At 43.3% G+C, this 21720-nt stretch overlaps 1 protein-coding gene across 2 annotated transcripts in view; it reads right to left on the bottom strand.

Annotated features, from left to right (window-relative positions):
- Positions 1-6: 6 nt before the first annotated feature.
- The window catches only part of znf385c (zinc finger protein 385C), a 164680-nt gene continuing 142966 nt past the window's right edge, over positions 7-21720 (bottom strand). For both annotated transcript variants that reach the window (XM_080445976.1, XM_080445977.1), the window contains 7 exons: positions 21565-21675; positions 15738-15960; positions 9340-9708; positions 8900-9087; positions 6107-6205; positions 4439-4528; positions 7-3420 (listed from right to left, as the gene is read on the bottom strand). In XM_080445976.1, the coding sequence (XP_080302102.1) occupies positions 3190-3420; positions 4439-4528; positions 6107-6205; positions 8900-9087; positions 9340-9708; positions 15738-15960; positions 21565-21675 (1311 nt within the window). In that variant the 3' untranslated portion in view covers positions 7-3189. The remainder of the gene's footprint in view (positions 3421-4438; positions 4529-6106; positions 6206-8899; positions 9088-9339; positions 9709-15737; positions 15961-21564; positions 21676-21720) is intronic.

Raw genomic sequence — 21720 nt, 5'->3', positions numbered from 1 at the left:
CACAACGTGATGCATCAAGATGTGTTGTGAGCTTGTGTATTGGCTATTTTCGGCGAGCGACATGGCTGTACGACGAAGTAAACCAGGCTTACAGCGTTGCCTCAGAACGGAATGCCCTGAACGGATGCTCATGTTAACATTTACCCAACCTATTACCCCTGAGAAGACCTGGCTAATGTGTATGTATGTGCATTCATTAAATAAATAAACAACTCGAGCACTTTGTTTTGAATATTTTTGTCTCTTGTACTTAAAAAACAAGTAAGTAAAACCATGAAAATAAACAAACAAAAGAAAATACGAGCAAAGAATTATTCCTTTCCCTTACAGCGGTGTATGCTGTACATAGCCTACAATAACATCATCTACTCTCCTCTAAGATAGCATTTCATCATGATACAGATAGCAATAGCAACTCTGATAAAATATCTATAGTTATTCTATGGATTATACATATAATTTGCCTTCTCTAGATTATTTTTTTATTACTGTTATTTAAACATTTCATTAGAGTTCCCATTGAAACAAACAAACAGTGAAGATCATAGGCTGGCTGGTTCACTGAGTTGTGTGACCGGGGAGAATCACATTGGTATGGCAAGGAGACCTGTGGTGGCTTCATATTCCCAAAAAGACCCCGGGGCCTCAAACAGAAACGCAGAATAGATCGACGGTTGACGTGGAGAGAAGCACTTTAGAGTACAGGATGGCAATTGCAGGGTTTTCACAACAGATGGCGATGCTGCATCACAGACAACTATACATATTGCACAACGAAAATGCATAGGATCGTCTCTGTTACTGTAATTTATACTGTAATTTAAGTGGACAGGATTTGGGTAGGTGCACCGTTTGGGAAAGCACAGGGTAATAAGTCATCAAGAGGCCGTGCGCGCCAAGCACCAGGTTGAGAGATGAAGCGTTGGCGAAAATATCCTGGGTGGGTGGAAGGGTGGGGGGGAGGGAGACGGACACAGATTTCAACAGCAAAATGACATCTGATGTTGCACTTTTGACACTTATCCATAACACTTGTCTACATAACATTGTTTGCTCCGTGGAATTTCTACGCATAAACCCGCCTGTTTGATCCACACACACAGACACACAACAAAGTAAAACAACAATGTCAGATTTCAGCTGAAGAACCCTCCTCAGGGTAAACATAAGAGTCACGATGTGTGCACTGAGCATCAAGGGTACACATAATCAGAACAACTCATCCAGAATGAACTCAACTCAAATGACTCATCACTCACAATACAGAATCATCCCTCGTCTGTGCAGGAGTACAGAATACATTACAAGGGAGTTTTTCAGCTCAGAATAGGTAAAGCCATCATTCACACCGAAACAAACACGTAAGAAACATCAACATATCAGGTGTATTGCTTTTAAATGTTAAGATCTGAGAGCCAGTCCTGTCTCAGTTGGGGCCTAAACATCGTAATTCATTCCCACTTGATTGTTTTATTATTTTTTGTTGTTTTGTTGTTTTTGTCAAAGCAAAATGCTCAATTAAATTGGCATGAGACTGTCAAAACAAACAACCAGAGGAATTAAAAGAAGAGATAAACGTCAAAACAATTTCCATTGCTTTTGTAAGTATATCGGTTTTAAGGTGCTTTTAATGTGGTTGCCATGGCACTGTGCTTTGTTCCCTCCCTGGCTGCATGCAGACTCTGTAGTGGAATGCCACTCAAATACTAGAGGAACCAGTTCCCATCTACGGGCATCCACACCACTGAGCAGTCAACACTTTTCATTGAGCTCTTGCAATCCCAATCGAGTCATTTCCCATGTATTATTTTAAATTGTTAATGTATGTGCGCACTGCAATATCCTTAGTTTCAATTCGACTCTGTGGATTCTGCAGTACAGAGTTTGCAGTGTGTGTGTGTGTGTGTGTGTGTGTGTGTGTGGATGTACATGCGTCAGTGCGTGTAGGTGTATGTGTTGGAAGCGAGGTGGGATGGACCTGTGTCCTTGCCTCTGAGCGTGCAAAATGCTGGGCAAAAGGTGAGGTGAGGACCGTCGGACGAAAGAGGTAGCAGGGGAAACTATGGATCCCCATAGAAACTAAATAAGGGTTTGTATGTCATGTTATGAATGACTCACATTATGCAACAATCTTTTGATGCTGCGAACTTGGTGAAGCAGCATCCAGGCAATTAGGCGCAGATAAAAAAAGAAAAACTCCAAGGCGGATTTGCCAATTGACATAAAATCAAGTAGACAAGGTGGCCTTTTCGGGACCTTGATGAGTGTATAATCAATGGGATTCTAAATAAATAAATGATGAAGGAACTATACCCGGCTGTGAGTCAGAGAGAAAGAAAGATACGTATGCCATAGCTGTGTCATCTGCATAATGAGTTCAGGGCTCTGGGAAAGAAGGGGTTTGGGACAGGTGTTGCGCATGTACAGCAATATGATATGCCAAAAAAACATTTCTAAAGGAGCCTCATCATTGACACAGTTCTATACGTCCACATAAAAGACTTGTGACAAGGACCTCTTGATTTCTGCCACTTTGTGCATCCCTTCAACAATCTGCTTTGGGCTCATGGTGCTGAAAAAAAGACTTGTCAGCTTGTCTAGCCATAGTCAGCTTCCATATGGGAGGGTGACTTGGGTTCAGTTGCTGTCATAATAATCAATCCATCATAAAAAAAAATACCCAAATTAATAAGTTAAAATGTTTTAAAAGAACATCAAGTAAAGGGACCTTATTTTGTGGCAACCACACTAAACATACATCTATACTCTATTTTTATTCTCTAATAAATTACACAATAATATCAATAATCCAAACCATGTTTACCCATGAAATGGCTATAAAAGAGACTTCTCGCACCAGTCACTTCCTGGAGGCGTGGCCTGCTCTTAAGGTCATGACAGGAGGATCAGATAGAAGGCGAGGTGGGGGTGGGGGGGGGGAGGGCAGGGAGTAAGACCTTAGTCTTCAGAACAGGACCATGTGCTCTGGTGGCCCGTGGCCTGCTGTAGGGCCAGGGCTTGTGTGCTTCCACGTTCTCTCCATGTTGGGTCTGGCAGGCTGCATAGTTTGTGTGTGGCCCCTGTCATGTGGGTCACACTAAAAGGGAGGGCAGAGGGGTTCCGTAAAGGGAAAGGGTGGAGCTCAAAGGACGGGGAAGGGGACAGGGGGGGGACGGGGGGGCAGAGTGCTTAGTAAGGGGAGAAGATTATGGGGGTGTGTGTGGCTCGCAAGGGCCCTGGGGCAGGCCGGAACAGTGCGGGGCTCAGGAACGGGTTCTGAAAGAAGGTGGTGGTGCCCGGATGGCGCAGATGAGCCAGGGGGTTAGCCGCCATCGTGCACAGAGTCGGGTGGTTGAGGGGACTTGGCAGGAAGCCAGTTGCCAGGCTCTTGGTCAGCTGCTTATGCAAGGCCAGTTTGGTCTAGAGATGGTGGGAGAGGGGAGAGGTCAAAGGTGAGAAAGAAGAATACAGCAAGACTTATTTCTGGGGGAGCATTTCCAAGGTCATGATAAGCATAGTTATTTTACTAAATACCGTAACCAGCTGCCAATTGCACATAATAAAGCAATGGCATCTGCTAAGAGCTGATTACACTTTGTAGCATTCTTCAATCAAGACAAGGACACTAAACCAAGGTCTTTCCACAATTTGTTATATAAAAGTGATTTATTAATTATTTCTGCTAGAAATTCAAAAGCTACAAAATCTTCATTTTTTTGACATTCTTTCATGTTCTGTTGAATATCTGCTTCATATTTAATTTAGAAGTATGTTTTTGAGACTCGGTTTGTGAAAGAATTGCAGATCAGTGGAGATCCAAAAAAAGAAAATCTTCATTCTCCAGATAGGGACCATAGCAGCCAGCTACTGATGAAAGTGAGTAGAGCCCGACAGTAGAGCCCGAACAATACCAGATTTTTGGATCGGATGCCTATCCCGATTTTGGAGAGTACTGACCTAGACCACCGATTACCAAAGTTTTGACCGATATACTGTTCTAATCAACGGAGTAGATCCGGGTGAAAAAGGGTTACAAAATCGTGGGATAAAAAGAAAGTATTAAAAAAAAAAAAAAAAAAAGTTGAAACATTTTTTGAAAATAGTGAAAATAGCCTGAAACGCATCGTGACACGCTGTGAGCTTGAAGATCTGCTATTTTCACTATTTTGCACAACACCATTGTACGACGATTTCTAAAAGAATGCTTCAATGGTTAATTTATTTGTTAATATATAAAAAAAATATGTATTAAAAAAATTGCTTCTTTATTATTCGATTCATCGAAAAAGTAATCAATAGAATTATTATATGTTATATATAATATATTATTATATATATATAAGAGAATAATCGATTGCAGCCCTACATAATGTCGCTCCCCCAACACCCCCTCCCCCCTAGCCCTCCCCCCCCCCCCCTTCTCATGCATGCCACTGACCTGAGAGGAGAGGGAGGTGAGATTGTACTGGCTGAATACTTTCTTCATGGCAGAAACAGCCCCGCCCGCATAGCTGCTCCATCTCACGTTCTGTAGGATGGGATGGGGTGGTGTGGGGGGGGGGGGAGAAACAGAAGTGAGCATGTGCGAACATGACAGGAGGCAAAGAAGTGATTAATCTGGAGTGCTGATTCAGGCTGCTGCTTCAGTGGGGGGGGGGGGGGGGCACCGCACCGCATCATTTTAAACCTGTCGGAGCCGCATGCTTGAGCCTAGTCGCTCGCCGAAGATAGCCAATCTACAAGCTCACAATGCGACTTGTTGTGGGCTTGTAGATGGGATATATTTGGCGCACGATAAAATGTGTATGAAACAAGCATGATTTATACTCGGACGAGAACAGATTTTCGGCTTGATTTTGTTAGCTTTGTTGAAAATCTGTTCTTGTCGGCAAGTAACACCATCGTACTATGGAGAGTAAATTAGGGTTTAAGCTCTTGTGACAGTACACAGTACACAGTACACAGTACACAGTACAGACGGCCATGCCAGCTCCACAAGATAGAGAAATAGAATGACGTCTCTGTGTGTATACAGCAGTGGTTTCCAAACTGTGCTGAGGCCCATTGGTGTGCCATGAGACAAGTCAGGTGTGCCTTGGGAACTTCTTTCCATTATATACAACAAGTATTTTATTTGTATTCGCTATATCAGTACAATGTGTGCACTCATTTCCCAATACAGAAGCACATTTTATACCCTAAAAAAGTATGTATTAAACAATATATAAAAATAAACCTTAACAGAGTGATAAGAGTGATAAGAAATGTAATAGAGGCAATTATGTCTTTTTTTAACCAGCTCAGTGGTTAGAGTGTCCGCCCTGAGACTGGGAGGTCGGGGTTCGATCCCCGGCCGGGTCATACCAAAGACTCTAATAATGGTGCCTCCCTGCTTGGCACTCAACATCAAGGCTCGGATTGGGGTAAGTCCCTGCGACATACTAGCGTCATGTCCAGGGGGTGTTCTTGTACATCAAGCTGACTCACGCTAAGGAAACAGGAGATAGGCTCCTGCCCTATGGGGCTCAGGGCTCGGCAAGGCTTACTTATAGAGGCTGTTTTGCAGGGATATGAATGTAGGTGTGCCTTGAGATTTTGAATTGCCCCAAACCACTGGTATACAGATAGCCAGTGGCTTCTAGGACATTATAATAGAGATCATAGAGAAATGCACGAGAGAGAGAGAGAGAGAGAGAGAGAGAGAGAGAGAGAGAGAGAGAGAGAGAGAGAGAGAGAGAGAGAGGAGAGAGAGAGAGAGAGAGAGAGAGAGAGAGTAACAGGGCTTGGATAGTGTGTGTGTGTGTGTGTGTGTGTGGGGGGGGGGGGTTGATGAATTTCCTTAAAAGAATGCAATTCCACTTTATGGTAGCAATAATGTTTTTGTCAATCATCATGTTTTTGTTTGTTTTTCCTCGACTGTGTGTGCGTGTGTGTCTGTGTGTGTGTGTGTGCGTGCGTGCGTGCGTGCGTGCGTGCGTGCGTGCGTGCGTGCGTGCGTGCGTGCGTGCGTGCGTGCGTGCGTGCGTGCGTGAGTGTGCGTGCATCTGTGTCTGTGTGAATGAAAGCATATTTGCGTTAAGTGTTTGTTTGTTTGTCGGTGTCTTACCGCTAAGCTGGAAGTTGGCTGGCTCTTGGTGTGGGGGGTGAATTTGGGTTTGGGAGGTTTGCCTGCCAGACGGTCCTTGTGTCTCCGGCTATTCATGTGCTGTGGAGACCAGAAGAGAACACATTGGTCTACTAACAAGCATCTGTTTGTGGTCCCGCAGTGGATACAACTTCAACTTGTATCAGCCCCACTGAGTTGATGCTGAATTCACTATTAACTGAGACACACTGAAAACACATTGTGTGATCACATACCCCCAAAAGTCCTTCATTTCATTTAACCCATTAAGACCTGTGTCACTTTTTGATTTGAGCTAAAAAGCATTATTTTACACTTTGGCTATTAAAAAATAGCAGATATACAAGCTCATAGCGTGGCACCGAGTGCCGCGCTACGAGCTTGTAGATCTGCTATTTTTGAAAAATCGTGAAAATGCGTGCAAATCTTTGAATATATTTTGTTTAAAGCAAACATTTTTAACTCTATTGTTTGCTTCTGGGGGTCCCTGGAACAAAACATTTTGAGATGGGGGTCGGCGGCCGAATATATATAATTTTGGGGGTCCTCGACATGAAAAAGTTTGAGCACCACTGATATAGAAACATACGTTTTTTTCCAGAATACTGTTGGGATTTAGAAGACATTTGTAGAATCGGCTTCAGGTCTTAATGGGTTAACTCTGAGAGAGTAAGAATGGAACCGCAAGCGTTAAATGAACACTCTGGATTTTGCTGTACACCTCTCTGACACACTACCCCCCCCTCCCTCTCTCTCTCTGCACTAGTAACTGGCTTATATACGAGTAGGATTGGGTGAAGCTTTAACCGTGTGAGTGGAATGTGCACAAAGGCTTGTGTGGCCCGGTTTCGCAAATGTTCCTAAACCTTTTCCATAACTTTTGGAGAATAGGGGAACTTTCCAAACACAATACCTTTGCTAAGATGTAAAAAACACACTGTATGCGTAAAAAAAAGACCATACCAATCAAATATATTGGATGTCAACATCATTGTGTGGTGAAGAAATCCTTACTCATAGAAACGGCAAATGATACTAATGTGTCTAATGCATAAAAAATAATTGTTTCATAAAAATATCCCACTCATACACGATGCTCTGAATGACTCTATTCACACGACAGTAAATGAAACTGCTGGCTTAATTGTAGTGAATTTCCCCTCCTGGCGTACCCAAGGTGCTGTGGAAAAAAAAGGGTTCTCTTCTATGGGAACTTCTGAATGGAGGTTTAATAAAATCATTAATTACATTATTATTATCATCATCATTATTACAACACTGATATATATCATTATGGCTCCTTTGTGGTAGCTTTTAAAATGAGGGCTGAAACGTGACTTAAGGTCAGTCTGTTCATTGCAAAGTGTGCAAAATTATTACCACAATGTGCAAGCTTGTGCTACTGTAAGCTTGTGACGCTCAGGACATTTTTCTGTCTGATTAATTATAGTATGTAGCTACTAGGGCTAGGTATGGAAAAAAATCTAATCTAATATTTCTGACCAAATATCTCGATATTGTGACAATATGTTATTGTGACAAAGAAATTGATGATCTACAGCGTGTAGATCAGCTATTTTCGCTATTTTATAAAGTATAAGTGTAAAATAGGGCTCAAGTGATTAAAACCAATGATTAAAAAACTTTTCATATCACAATATATTACAGTATCCAAAACCTCAGATGATATCTAGTCTAATATCACACCATTGTTATAATACCTATATATTAACCAGCCCTAATAGTAGCCCCACGATCAGTGTACGGAGATGAGGCCGTTGCACGTGACATTTTTGCCATCATCCAGCTCACTGGAAATTGGCTTTCCTCACACACAGCCAACAGGACTTCTATGCCCAGAGCCATTTGAATACACTCCTATCAGGTTAGCAACACTCAGACTCAGGGTGCCTTGACAAATCTACAGGACTTCTCCAAGCCCTCTCTCCCTTCCTCATCTTTCATTTCATTCAACGCCGGGAGGGTACAGCAGCCCCCGGGCTGATGATAGCTCTTGCCGTCTGCTCTCCGTAACTCACCATGGGTCCCACCAATCTCCTCTGAGTTTTCTTTTTTTTTTCCAGGTTAATTCACAGTGACATGTGATCCCATGAATCTGGTACGTCGCCCACCAGGGCACCTTTGATGGTGGAAAACGTTCAAACGCTACTCTATCAGCGGGCAAACCCAGGCACGTCTCGTTCAAGCAGGATTCAAACAGTCAGTTAACACCTAAAACATCTTTTTCCATCTCTGATTTGTATATTGTATGTATAACACATTGTTCCATTAAGACCGGGAACACATCTGTGTCATTTTAAGATTTCTTTGGGCTATTCAAAAATAGCAGATATACAAGCTCATAGCGCTATGAGCTTATAGATCTGCTATTTTTTTTAAAGCGAACATTTGTAACTCTGATCTTTGCTTCTGGCGATTCTACAAATGTCTTCTAAATCCTAAACGTTTTTTGAAAAAACTTCTTGCTATAATCAGTTGATCTCAAACCTTTTGGGACATTTTGGACCCCCAAAATATTATGTATTTGGCCGCGGACCCCATCTCAAAATATGTTGGTCCAGGGACCCCCCAGAAGCAAAGATTTTAGTAAAAAATGTTCGCTTTAAAAATATATATACATTCAAAGATTTGCACAAATTCTCAAGATTTTTGAATAGCCAAAGAAATCTAAAAACGACACAGATGCGTTCCCCGGTCTTAATGGGTTAAACAGGCTGTATAGATGTTCCATTTACAGCTGCTTTTTGCCCTCACCTGGCTGAGTTGGGTCTCAGAGTTGACGAAGATCTCACACACTTCGCACTGGAAGTTCTTGCTAGGCACCCCCACACTGCCCTTGCTTCCCAGACGCTTGCTCTTGCAAGCCACGCGCGCCGCGACCACTTTCCCCCTGCGCCGCGGTTGGACACTCTGTCCCTCCAGCATCAGTTTGTGCTTTGTGCCTGGCAGTAGGAGGCAAAGGAGTGAACAGGTTAAGTCTCATTTATAATTCATTGTACGGCCTCGTTGCATTATGAAAATAATCGTTTCTTTGGTTGAAAAATCTGTTATTGTCAGTGAGCGACATGTTCACGCGACAAATTATTAATTAGGCTTTAGTCACAGTGAAAATTAAGAGTATCTGTCACAACCGGAATATTTGTCCCCGCAGCGTGAATTTGTTTTCGAAAGAGGCAGTTGTTTTAATGTCTCACCACTGTTGTGTGCCTCCAGCTGTGAGGTGGAGTTGACTGTGACTTTGCAGACAGGACAATGGAGATGTGCCTTGCTTTTCTTAGGGTCCTTGTCGTCGTCTGCGCGGGGCTCCCCGTCTGTGCTGGAGGCGTCTGGCTGGCAACCCGACTCGGCGGCAGGGCCCGCGGCCTCCGCCGCCTCTGCGACTTCGGGGGCGCTGGTGTCTGAGGCGGTCTCAGAGAGCTGGGAAGACGGGGACGCCTGTGGTAGGGACAGGGTGGCTAGCTCCACGGAGGACACCTCGGACACAGGCGTCAGCATGGCCGAGCTCCCGGGACTCTCCTCGAGCTTCACCTCCAGGTTGGCTGGCTCTAGATCATTCTGTAGGCCTGTGAATGGGAATGAGTGAGGAATTATTTCTCCCATTCCAATAAATGAATCTCAGACAAGGCACAATGCTGTTGAGTTATTGGTGTATCACAGAGCTGGCAAAAATAATCACTTTACAAGCTGCAGTAGTCAAACGTCAAATTATTTTGAGAAAGGAATTAGCTTCTTGAGTGCCAAGTCAATATAAATCATAATCTCCAAATAAACCCTTCAGTTTTTAATATAACATTGGAATACACATTAAGAGTGCTTTTTATATGCTAGCTTAAGCTTTGTGCCATTTTTTTGTTTCAGCCTTTATTCAATATAATGTGGAACCGACCAGATTAGCAACAGTATTTAGGGAAGTAAATGTATAGTATATGTATCAGTGTATGTCCTTCCACCACCACCCTCTCTCTCTCCCCCTCCCTTTCTTTCTGCTTCTCTATTCAAATGGACCCAAAGCTTGGTCAATATAAACAAACCCATCGACTGCCAGGCCCTGCCGATAAGTCACCAGAGTTCCATTACATACCCCCTCCACCCCACCCCTGGGCCTCCCGAGGGAATCACGCACTTTGCGCTACACTCCTTGAATATCTCCCTTTCATTTACTCCCTTTTCACCGCACACCGCCACTCCGCTTTCCCACTGGGCTCCATTGATTTCCTCTTTTTTACGTCCCTGAGTAAATTCATCACGCAGATAAGGGCCTTCCTCTCTCATTCTCCCAGCCGAAAGAGGAACCTATACGAGGATGAGATTAGACAGCTGCCTCTCTGTAATGAGAGTGACCTCCCTTGGGGGATTGAAGTTCCCTGAGGGCATGGATTGGTATGATCCTGAGCTTATGTGTAAGACAGGGGCCACCTGAGACGTCTGCGGAGGAAGAGCGATGCTGATCAATGGATTGAGCAGGCATCTTACAGAGGAGGACACGGCAGGCCAACGGGAGTCAAAGAACCCTCTGGAAAGCCAGAGGTTTGGGATCATGAAGGGAACTCTTTGTGAACAGAAATGTTTCACATATTCCAGCTGACTTTCAGGTACAAACCCCAGCCGTGTAACCACATGAACCCTAGTGTCATATTCTGGGGGTGAGCATTCAGCAAAAATAGCAGATCTACAGGCTCACAATGTGCCACAGGGTGACGCTTTGTGAACTTGTAAAATGCCGAAGAGATTTGGTGTAGAGGGAAAAAAGTCTCCTGGGAGACTCCGGTCAACTAAGTATATAGTTTATTAACGAGCGAACCCTAAATGCAAAACCATGTAGACGACTGCCGGATCTTGAACCCGTAGCACACACATCAACAGCTGCATCGCCAATGGAGCTGCGGTTTTCACTCAAGACTGGGATCAGAAAATACGTTGGGCCCGATTCACTAAGCTGGTCGTAAATAACGTGTAAATAAAGTGACTAAAGGAGGGTGTATTCTCTCAGAGCAAAAACTGACGTGCAATTCATAAAGGGGTATGTAAATCCCTCAAATGTGCGGATCACAGGTGTATGTCCTGATGAAACCGGACGGCTGCCAGCTGATCGTAAAATCGTAAAATCTCAAGCGCGTTCCCGAGAAGTTCCTTTGCATTGTTGTTGCACAACCTGTTTTCACACCATAAAAGGAAACAGGAAATGAAATATCCAACTTCAACTTCACCGTGCTGAAGAAGTTCAACTTCGTCTCTCGTGAAAAAATACAGCTCGTCGGCGTTGCATCACCGTGACAACTTGTAGGCTACATCTGCTCTGTCTCTTGACTCGATTGCACGATGGATCAGCTGAATGCAATGCTGAGAATAAGAAGTTTACAAAGTTTAACTCCACCACCAAATAATAGGCTATTAAAACAACAACGAAAGGATATCATATAAGCCTAGATAAGATAATAATAATAAGATAAGATAAGATGATGCTAAAATCCAGCAGGGCATACTGGCACGCAGCTATCCGATTATGGACCAGAGGCTTTATTGATTACTGAGGGTAAATTCGTCTTTTGGATTAATATATCACTGTCCTATGTCAGAATGGGGAATGGATCTATTTTGGACACAGCTTTCATCATCAGATGGTAAGACGTATTAGGCTATTGTGTGTGGTGTTCATGTGATCAATATACAGTACAGTATTATAAATGAATACCGCAGACATTGGAGGCAATGTGCCTCCAGCGACATTAAGGCATGATGATGATGATGATTCCTGTTGTTGTCGAGGCACAATGGACGAGGAGAAAACTGATCATTGAAATAGAGAAAATTCCAAAATACAATATTGTATGACACACAATCCCGTCATTATAAACACAAAAAAAAGAGAAAAGAGAAGCCTTAGCTCTGGACATTGGCTATTCAGGTGATGAATAAAGTAGCTGAAATACTCAGGACACAACAAATGTCCCGCGCTGTGTGTGTCTCCCTGCAGCACGACACTTCCTGTTGGTGCTAGGGCGGCACATGGCGTGCGTTGCACTTATGTCTTGGGTAAGCAACCCCCATTGACAACACCTTGTATCTGACTGCTCATCACTCATCCCATGTATGTCTGAGCAACGGTGGAGACTGCCACCAAGATTGGCAGACTGTCAGACCAAAGGACAGAGTGCTGACATCAGTCAGTGCAAGTTGTAACTCACAATCCAGCAAATTATGGTTGTTGACATCATCACTGCTGTCTTGCAAGCAATTGTCAGTTTTATTTAACTCAAAAATAATTTAAATCGATCCCTCTACGGTCCAATTAAGGCTGACAGGCTTTAAAGTGTACTGTAAGTGCATCTGAGGACTTCACAGTGCGGTTTATTGACCCCGTGACAGATTTTTACCACAATGAAATGGAGAATGAGCATAGTGATTAGACCACACTCCAACGTTCTTAACTTGCTTTGTGTACACACACATACACACACACACACACACACACACACACACACACACACACACACACACACACACACACACACACACACACACACACACACACGGGGGGGGGCTGAGCATTCAATCTTGATCCAAGGCAATCTCACAACACAAACAGCTTCCCTAGGGAAAATCCCCACCATAAATTACAATTACTGTGGTGACAGAGTCCTTTTGAAGACGACATCAACAACAGAGTGAATCAAAGCCTGGCGTGATTGATGCTTGTCAGTGGCATACAACAGTCTGCCAATCTCTCGCTCTCCCTCTCTCTCTCTCTTTCTCTCTCTCTCTCTCTCTCTCTCTCTCTCTCTCTCTCTCCCCGCCATCTCTCATTCATTGCTTGTGCATCTGCTTATCAGTGGTTTAAAACATTCATTACATAATTTCTAATGCCAAATGTATACTCTATTGTCAGCTCACAATGCATGGCATTGTGCTACATTGCTTACAGTGAGAGTGAAAGTGCTGTCTTTATGCCTAGCCCAATGTTAATCATCAGATTGAAATCAACTAGTTTATTGCAGCAGCAATGAATAAGGTAAAGATAATCACAATTAAATACAAACACAGAATGAAAGTATGTCCTATATCAGCTTGTGATAGCCGAAATGGAATTGACTTTCCTGGAAGTGACGCTCCTGCCCAAAAGAGCACAAACAGGTGCACTGATGGAAATGAGGAGACTGACCTTGTGTGTATCACAGGAAAACTGTTTACCCTGAGCCAGCCAGTCTCCTTGGGGGGAAGCAGACAGGTGCATCGGTTCTTGATGGCAGACAATGTGGGCATTAGCCTGAGATAGCCCCCCCCCCCCCCCCCCCAACCTTCGGTTTCATGGCACACATAGCTAATTTCATAGAGTGTTAATTTGGAGTGCTATTCCATTACAGGCTGGCATTGTAGTGCATGCCACCACTGGCGCGCTCGGCTGCATTTCAATTTCACATCAGGCCAATCACACAATTGGGCTTATTAAAGTGTGTTCCTCCTCGCAAAATTGCCTTGGAAGTGTAAAATTATTATTCACAGCATAAAAACGAGCAGGGATTCATCTGCTTTCTCTCTCTCTCTCTCTCTCTCTCTCTCTCTCTCTCTCTCTCTCTCTCTCTCTCTCTCTCTCTCTCTCTCTCTCTCTCTCTCTCTCTCTCTCTCTCTCTCTCTCCTTCATTCATTTCATCTTATCTATCATTTTCCACTCATCATCTCGTTTCCTCCTTGCTTCCACATCCCACTTTCGGAGCTCGCCTTGCAAAGGCAGAATATTGAAATGAGAGTTTTATGAGAGCGTTATCAGGCTCCCAGTCTTTTGTCCACCCTTCTCCTTTCCGAAGGAGACTTTTAGGGCTCAGGGTAACAAAAAAAAGAGGGCACGTGTGTATGTGAGATTCCCCATCTCTTTGTGTGTGTGTGTGTGTGTGTGTGTGTGTGTGTGTGTGTGTGTGTGTGTGTGTGTGTGTGTGTGTGTGTGTGTGTGTGTAGCTTCATATCTCTCTCTATGATATTCCCTCTAGCATCAGTGCGCATTTAGAAATTCAACTCAGATAGCAATCTTTTCTTGGGCGGAGCATGTGTAGAGTGGTGTAAATAAAGAAAGTAGAAGGTAGTGGAGGTATCCACTCTGGATGGATGGGCACTCTGTCCTTTACTGACAACAAAGTACTTTGATGAGACAAATTAACTTCTCAAACTAAAGCTGCAGCCATGTCTGGCGCTATTAAGATTAATTAAAAAAAATATGATAAATACATACATTGAATTCTTTTACAAATGAATGTATTTATTTTTTATTTTACATGACTTGAAACAAGCAGACCCAAATCCCCTATTTAATTTCATAACCAGTCAGCCTTTGTCATAATTGTGTCATGTAAAAAATAGTATGGCAATTCATAACTTGCGGACCCCCTTGAAAACGAGATGGTTCATCTCAAGGGGTTATTCCCAATAAAGAATTTCAATAGCAACTTGAACATGCTCCACAGGTACAGTAAGCTCTGGAACTCTGAGACAAAGCCCTCCTTGACCCCGTCCAGACAGGTGGAGAGAGTTAGTCACATGCGGGCTAGAAGAAGCGGTCAAACAGGGAGAGATTAAGAAACCAAAGGGGCAAGAACAACCCCACCGACATTCCGATCGATCTCATCCTCTTCCTTTATTAACACAGCATCACTCTCTCTCCCAGACACCCACTACTGTCCCGCAACGTCAGAGCCGGTCATCCATCACGGAGCCTGTGCTCGGAGAAGCCCGGTGAGAGGGATGCGAGGACAGCATGGGGCCGAATGTGAAGCTAAGCTAAGCTTTGAATCCAAAGTACCATTGAGGGGAGCACAGGAAGGTAATAGGAGAGATACATCTAGTCACAATCTAAAACCACAACCTGATGCAAGGAGACGAGGACAAGGGGGAACAAGATGTGCAGTCTAGAGGAGGAGGGAGAGCAGGAGGAGGGGGTTAGTACGTGATACAAATGGTAGGAGTGTAGGTGATGTGAGAATGAGGAGATGGATGCTTTTTCGAAAAGATGCTAGTTTACTATGCAGGTATATCTTGGTCATTTGATCAGTTGTTTTTTTGTTACTTGGATTAGTTTTTTCTTGAACACAATTTCGATAGCATGTTGTTGAGCTGCTACAGTAGGTTCGTTGTTTCCCTGGTATCCTAGTTTCTTTGAGGCACTACATTGTCCTCTCTGAGGCACTCCACTGTATTTATGCGACTGATTGACCTTGTTGCTTGTTAACTATAGTTCATGCTTACTCTACTTATTCTGATCCCATACTTGTAAGTTGCTCTGGGTAAGAGCATCTGCTAAATGCATCATTTGCAAATTGTAAAATATAATCATTTTTTTGGCACCCATCCACATCTGTCCTTTCCATTTGAGAGGCACAGTGGGTGATTCCAAAGTTGCGCTAGGGCGCCCCTTGTGAAAAAAAAAAGAAAAAGGAAAAAAAATGCTAAACGGTTATAACCGTTTATGGCACACAATGTGTTAATTGGCCCCATTCACATGGCGGCCATCTTCCTCTCACTTCACACTCGAGTCGAAAGTAAGAGGGAAATGGCGAGTGAATAGAGTCAATTGCCACCACCCCCATCTGTCTGTCAGTGTACTTACTCGTCCCCTCCATCAAGCTTGTTGTGTCCATCAGTGCTGGGAGCGGCGCCTCGGAGTCACACGTCTTGCTCTTGTCCCTGTCGCGCTCTCTGTCTCTGTCCCGGTCCCGCTCCCTGCCAGCGGACGAGGCTTCCCCCGTCCGACGCTGCCGGTTCTTCTGGGCCTCCATGGCTTTGAGCTTCCGGGCGTGCTTGTGTCCCTTATAGTGTGCCTCTGCCTGGTTCTGCACGGAGACGAGAGCGAGGAAAGGAAGGTGAGGAAAAACGCAAAGGTGCCAGTGTTAGACTTCATTGATTGAATACTTTATCGACAGTTTGCAGATTGTACAGAGGTACGGTTTTCAATGATTGTTAAAAAGGATAACACAAAAAGCCCTAGGGGGCTTGTTTCCATTGCGGTCCTGATCATGCATTATCAGCTCAAAAGGCTTGGACATACGTGAAATAAATGCTAAAATATGTGTAAGTATATACGTATCGTCACTGTCAGGCAGAAACCTCCTATCTCCATATTTCAACTTGATATTAAAACCTGATGTTTTCTCGCCACTTAATGCCCGACTTCGTCAAGCGAAAGTAGTGAAAATAGCCGATCTACAAGCTCTATAACGCGGTGCATCGCGATGCGTTGAGAGCTAGTAGATCTGCTATATCAACTATTTCTGAACATTTCCTGTTTCATTTCCTGAAAAGTAACAATTTTGAACATACAAGGTTTCCACCCGACAGCAACGATATATACATGAGCTCGCGCACACGCACACGCACACACACACACACACACACACACACACACACACACACACACACACACACGCGCACACGCACACGCACACTCACTCGCTGCAAGGAGAGTCTGTTTCTAGCCGATAAGAGCACTGGCACATTGGGAGGCCAGAGGTATAATTGCATGTGCGGTATGTAACAACAGAAAGGATCCCATCTCTAGAACTAACTCATTAATGTGCACTGCAAGTGCCAGCCACAGCAAATCCCAGGGGCATGTAACAACATATTGCCGCTGTCAGGCGGAAACCTGGCATGTAAAAGAAAAAAGAACGTTACTTTCCAAGAAATTGAAAAAAAAGAAAGAACCTGTGTTGGATCCAAATATAATTTAGTCGTTAAATACTTTTCATTAGTTAAATATTTATATAAAAACCACATAACGTGATGTAACCACTTTCAACCTGGCATCCTTATTTTGATTAGTCATTATAGGCTGCACTTTTAATTTTGTTTTGAATAATTTCCCCCAAAATAGCAAACTAGCAGACTTTTGCGTGACACTATCATATGACGAAATATTAAATAGGGCATTCATTTATGAATAAACATTAAAAGTATGGAGATACAAGGTTTTAAGATCGACAGCGACGATATACTAAATGCATAGCATTACAGCGCTTCACACACACACACACACACACACACACACACACACACACACACACACGCACACACACGCGCACACACACACACACGCACGCACGCACGCACGCAAGCACGCACGCACGCACACACACACACACACACAGTTACAGGTCAGGGCCAAAGCACATTATTTTTCATTCCACAACAGCACTTTGTCTTCACATTATTATAATTCTCATGGCCTTGTTCAATCTCTGTATGAGGCCCCTGATGTCAGATAACATTCATGTATAGGAATTGCACATAAATCAATACAGAGAGCGCTCATTAAAGCCTAAAATAGCCTCTGAGGATCATCTCTCTCATCACGTTATGCTACATGTAGCAATAGGGAGTGATGGAGAGACAAAGAGCTAAATTCAGTCAGGAACACTCACGTCGAAGTAGATTTAACCATTTATTGCAACAAATGGAATACAGTTAAACTTGGCGTTAATGGCTCCCCTCTTTAAGATGTTTGCTAAGCAGCATGCTAAGGAAAATCAGGGAACGCTATGCAAAACCCCCCGCAACTACTGTCGTTGGAAGTTTGACCACTTCCAACGAATCGACACAAAAAAAATGAACCACTGAACTCTGTATTATTATACTTCATTGTACAATGGTGGTGTACAAAAATGTTCGCGTCATGAACTTAAAAAATGAACTTGAAAATGTTCATTCATTAATCGTAACCGAGGCAAAAGTAAATACATATTAAGTGAAATAATCGTGATATTACAGTATTTGAAGTCATATCGCCTAGCCCTAGCATCATCTGTCTGAAAGTTAGAAGTTAGGATTATTACTGCCTTGGTTGAATTACTGTGCCTCTCAGACCAGCCCAAGCTAAGGCTGTCCAAACACATTGAAGAATTAGTTTGTAGTCCAGATCTAATATATACAATTTATTTTGGAAAAGGATGTGTTAATTATGTGTGTTACTATAAGTTCATCGTTCATGGCTCTACAAGTTTAATCACTTGGTGTATCGAATGTTTGCGTTACCGGCTTCCCTTCAAACAAGTGCCACAATATCTTTAAGGAATTACTTTTATATTGGAAAGTGTTGATTTTGTGTTTTTCAGATGGTGAATACTGTGGCTTGGAGCTGAACTTATTCACTCACAGGGAATGCTACATACATCTTATTAGAACAGGGGTTCCCAAAATTGTTCATGCCAAGGACCCCCCAAAAAGCCATAAGCTCTAGCTTGCGGCCCCCTATTATTAAATGGCTTTCTTGTTTTTTTGTTTAAGCATAAACGATATATATTTTTTTTTTAAATTTAAATGTTCTGCCTTTATTGGATAGTACAGTGAAAGGAAACAGGGAGACAGGGAGACCGACAGCAAAGCCCGTCAGTCTCAGGAATCGAACCTCCGCCTCACTGTCAGCCTGTATTCACCTGTTTCCTATAGGCTGTATGTTTTCCACTTCCTGTCGATTTAATCCAATGAAATCCAATGAAACTGGTCAGATGACCAATGATATCCAATGAAATCAACAGTAAGTGGAAAACACACAGCCTAGGAAACAGAATGCGCCTTAACCACTAGGCCATCGGCGCCCCCTTGATTATTCTTTTAAACCTACAGTAGATGTGCAAAGTCGATTATTGGCTATCAATTTTTTATTTTATCAGTTTCCATATATTTTCGGTTAATTGTCCAGCCCTGGTTGCTGCTTATTAAGTGAAGTCAGATTAATCTTGAAGTAGCTACTAAACGACTTAGAGTGTCTTTCCTGTGAAGGGGGAATAAATATGTACAATAAATGGCTCACAGATGCTGCAAACACCAAGAGACCATCTCCTTACAGTGTGAAACAATTGTGGTTGAACATCACCAACGCAATGAATAGATGTCAGCATCCGCTGTGATCGTATGCTGATAAACACTATTACGATATTACAGATACTCCATGATGCACAAAGGGACAGGCGTATGCAGGCACAAGCACCAACACACAGACACACATGCTCGCTGCCAATGATAATTATATCACTCCTCTCCCCCACATTTCTCATGTATTACTAAACAGAGAGAGAGAGTCTAAGCAAACACCAAACACCAGGCTTGTCGTACAGTTGGGCAGGAGGCAGAATCCACATTAACCCATTACGACCAGGAACGCATCTGTGTAATCTTTTGGCTAATAAAAAATGTGCAGATATACAAGCTCACAGCGAGACACCGAGTGCCGCGCTATGAGCTTGTAGATCTGCAATTTTTTTGAAAAAATCATGAAAATGTGTGCAAATCTTTGAATATATCATTTTTTAAAGCGAACATTTGTAACTCAAATCTTTGCTTCTGGGGATTCTCCAAATGTCTTCTAAATCCTAACACTTTTTTGAAAAAACTTATGTTGCTATAATCAGTGGTTCTCAAAAAAATTTCAGGGACCCTCAGAAGCAAAGATTTAAGTAAAAAATTTCGCTTAAAAAATATATATATATTCAATGATTTGCAAAAATATTCATGATTTAAAAAAAAAATGCAGATCTACAAGATCATAGCTTGGTGCCGCGCTATGAGCTTGTATATCAGCTATTTTTGAATAGCCCAAAGAAATCTTAAAATGACACGATGATGCGTCCCCGGTCTCAATGGGTTAACAGACTTAATGGTGTGTTGTAGCAGGGCATTATAAATAACCCAGGCCCGTCAAGGCCGCATCTGTAAACACCAACTTTGAGCACCTCACCACATCAGCCGACTGATCTGCCGTGAAAAGGCTGCGGAGATTAGCGTGACGAGACAAATCCTGCTAGCTCCCTCTCAGCTATACCATCCTCTCTATCCAACTAGGTCTCACAGGAGACGGAGAGAGAGAGAGAGAACGAACGTGTCAAATGAGCATCGGTTATCACATCACTGCCTCCCGGGCATGACTACAGAAAAACATACCAGCTCCTTAATAGGGAAATCCTGATTGATCGCTCGCCTCGTAATTACGCAGGGGGGCTACAGAGCGACACATATGTCTTGTTTATCGCATCGCTTTATTACAAGTTTGTTATGTAACGAACGGGAAGCGCGTATAAAAGAAATTAATTAAGTATCAAAAGTGATGGTCAGCATTGTTGTCATGCATATTTTCACTGCAGTAGCTAAACAATGATTGCACTAATAAAAACAAGAAATCCATGAAACTCAATTACACCAACCTCTGGGACTGTATAATTGTATTGTCACAATATAAAAGCGATATCGTTATTATTACTGTATGTATAAAAGTGACATAATGTACTCGATATAGCTCTAAACAGACCCTTACGAGTACATTGTCAGTGTTCCTAGCAAGTCAGGAGCCAGTGAAATCCTAAATATTAATTTATCCATTTGTAACTTATAGTGTGTTTGTAGACCCTCCCTTAGAGGTCCATTTGGTCACATTTGTGACACACTCTCAGAGTTAAAGGAACATACATTGTGTACAGTAGTACAGTCAACTGTGTGTGTGTGTGTGTGTGTGTGTGTGTGTGTGTGTGTGTGTGTGTGTGTGTGTGTGCGCGTACACGCGTGTATGTGTGCATTTGTGTGCGTGTGCGACTGTGCGTGTGCATTTGTGTGTGTGTGTGCGTGTGTGTGTGTGTGCATTTGTGTGTGTGCCTGCGCATGTGCATTTGTGCGTGTGTGCGTGAGTGTGTGTGTGTGTGTGTGTGTGTGTGTGTGTGTGTGTGCGCGTACGTGTGTGCGTGCGTGTGTGTGCGTGCATTTGTGTGTGTGTGTGTGTGTGTGTGTGTGTGTGTGTGTGTGTGTGTGTGTGTGTGTGTGTGTGTGTGTGTGTGTGTGTGTGTGTGTGTGTGTGTGTGTGTGTATGTATGTATGTATGTATGTGTGCCTGCGCATGTGCATTTGTGTGTGTGTGTGTGTGTGTGTGTGTGTGTGTGTGTGTGTGTGTGTGTGTGTGTGTGTGTGTGTGTGTGTGTGTGTGTGTGCAGGTGCGTGTGCGTGCATGCGTGTGTGTGTGTGTGTGTGTGTGTGTGTGTGTGTGTGTGTGTGTAGGGTAAATGGAACGCGGAGATGCTGAAACTGGGGCTCCCCGCTGGTGCTACTGATTGTTTCTGTCCTGCACAGATAAACGCTGCCCTCCCTGCTGTCTAATCCCTCACACCCAAACAACACACACACACACACACACACACACACACACACACACACACACACACACACACACACACACACACACACACACACACACACACACACACACACACACACACACAGACAGACAGACAGACACGCATGCACACACAGCTGGAATATACAGACATTAAAGAAAGTTGCAGAGTTTTAGATGCATACAAAAATAAAATGACTACACAAGGTATTGTACAGTAGGTACACAGTCTTTCTTAGCGTAACACACACACCTAAAAAGCCAGCCTAAACACATGTGTTCTTACCGTGGAGTTGAAGCGCAGGTGGCAGATGTTACAGGAAATAATCTGTTTCTTCTTGAGGGGCTGAGGGACACCGAACGTGTGATTGATCACCGCCTTCTGCACCGGGTCCATCTAGGACACAGCAAGCAAACACTGTCACCATCCATCCACCTACTG

Source organism: Gymnoscopelus braueri, assembly GCF_963280865.1.
Source record: "Gymnoscopelus braueri genome assembly, chromosome: 13".
Lineage (NCBI taxonomy): Eukaryota > Metazoa > Chordata > Actinopteri > Myctophiformes > Myctophidae > Gymnoscopelus > Gymnoscopelus braueri.
This window is presented reverse-complemented; position numbering and strand designations above follow the sequence as displayed.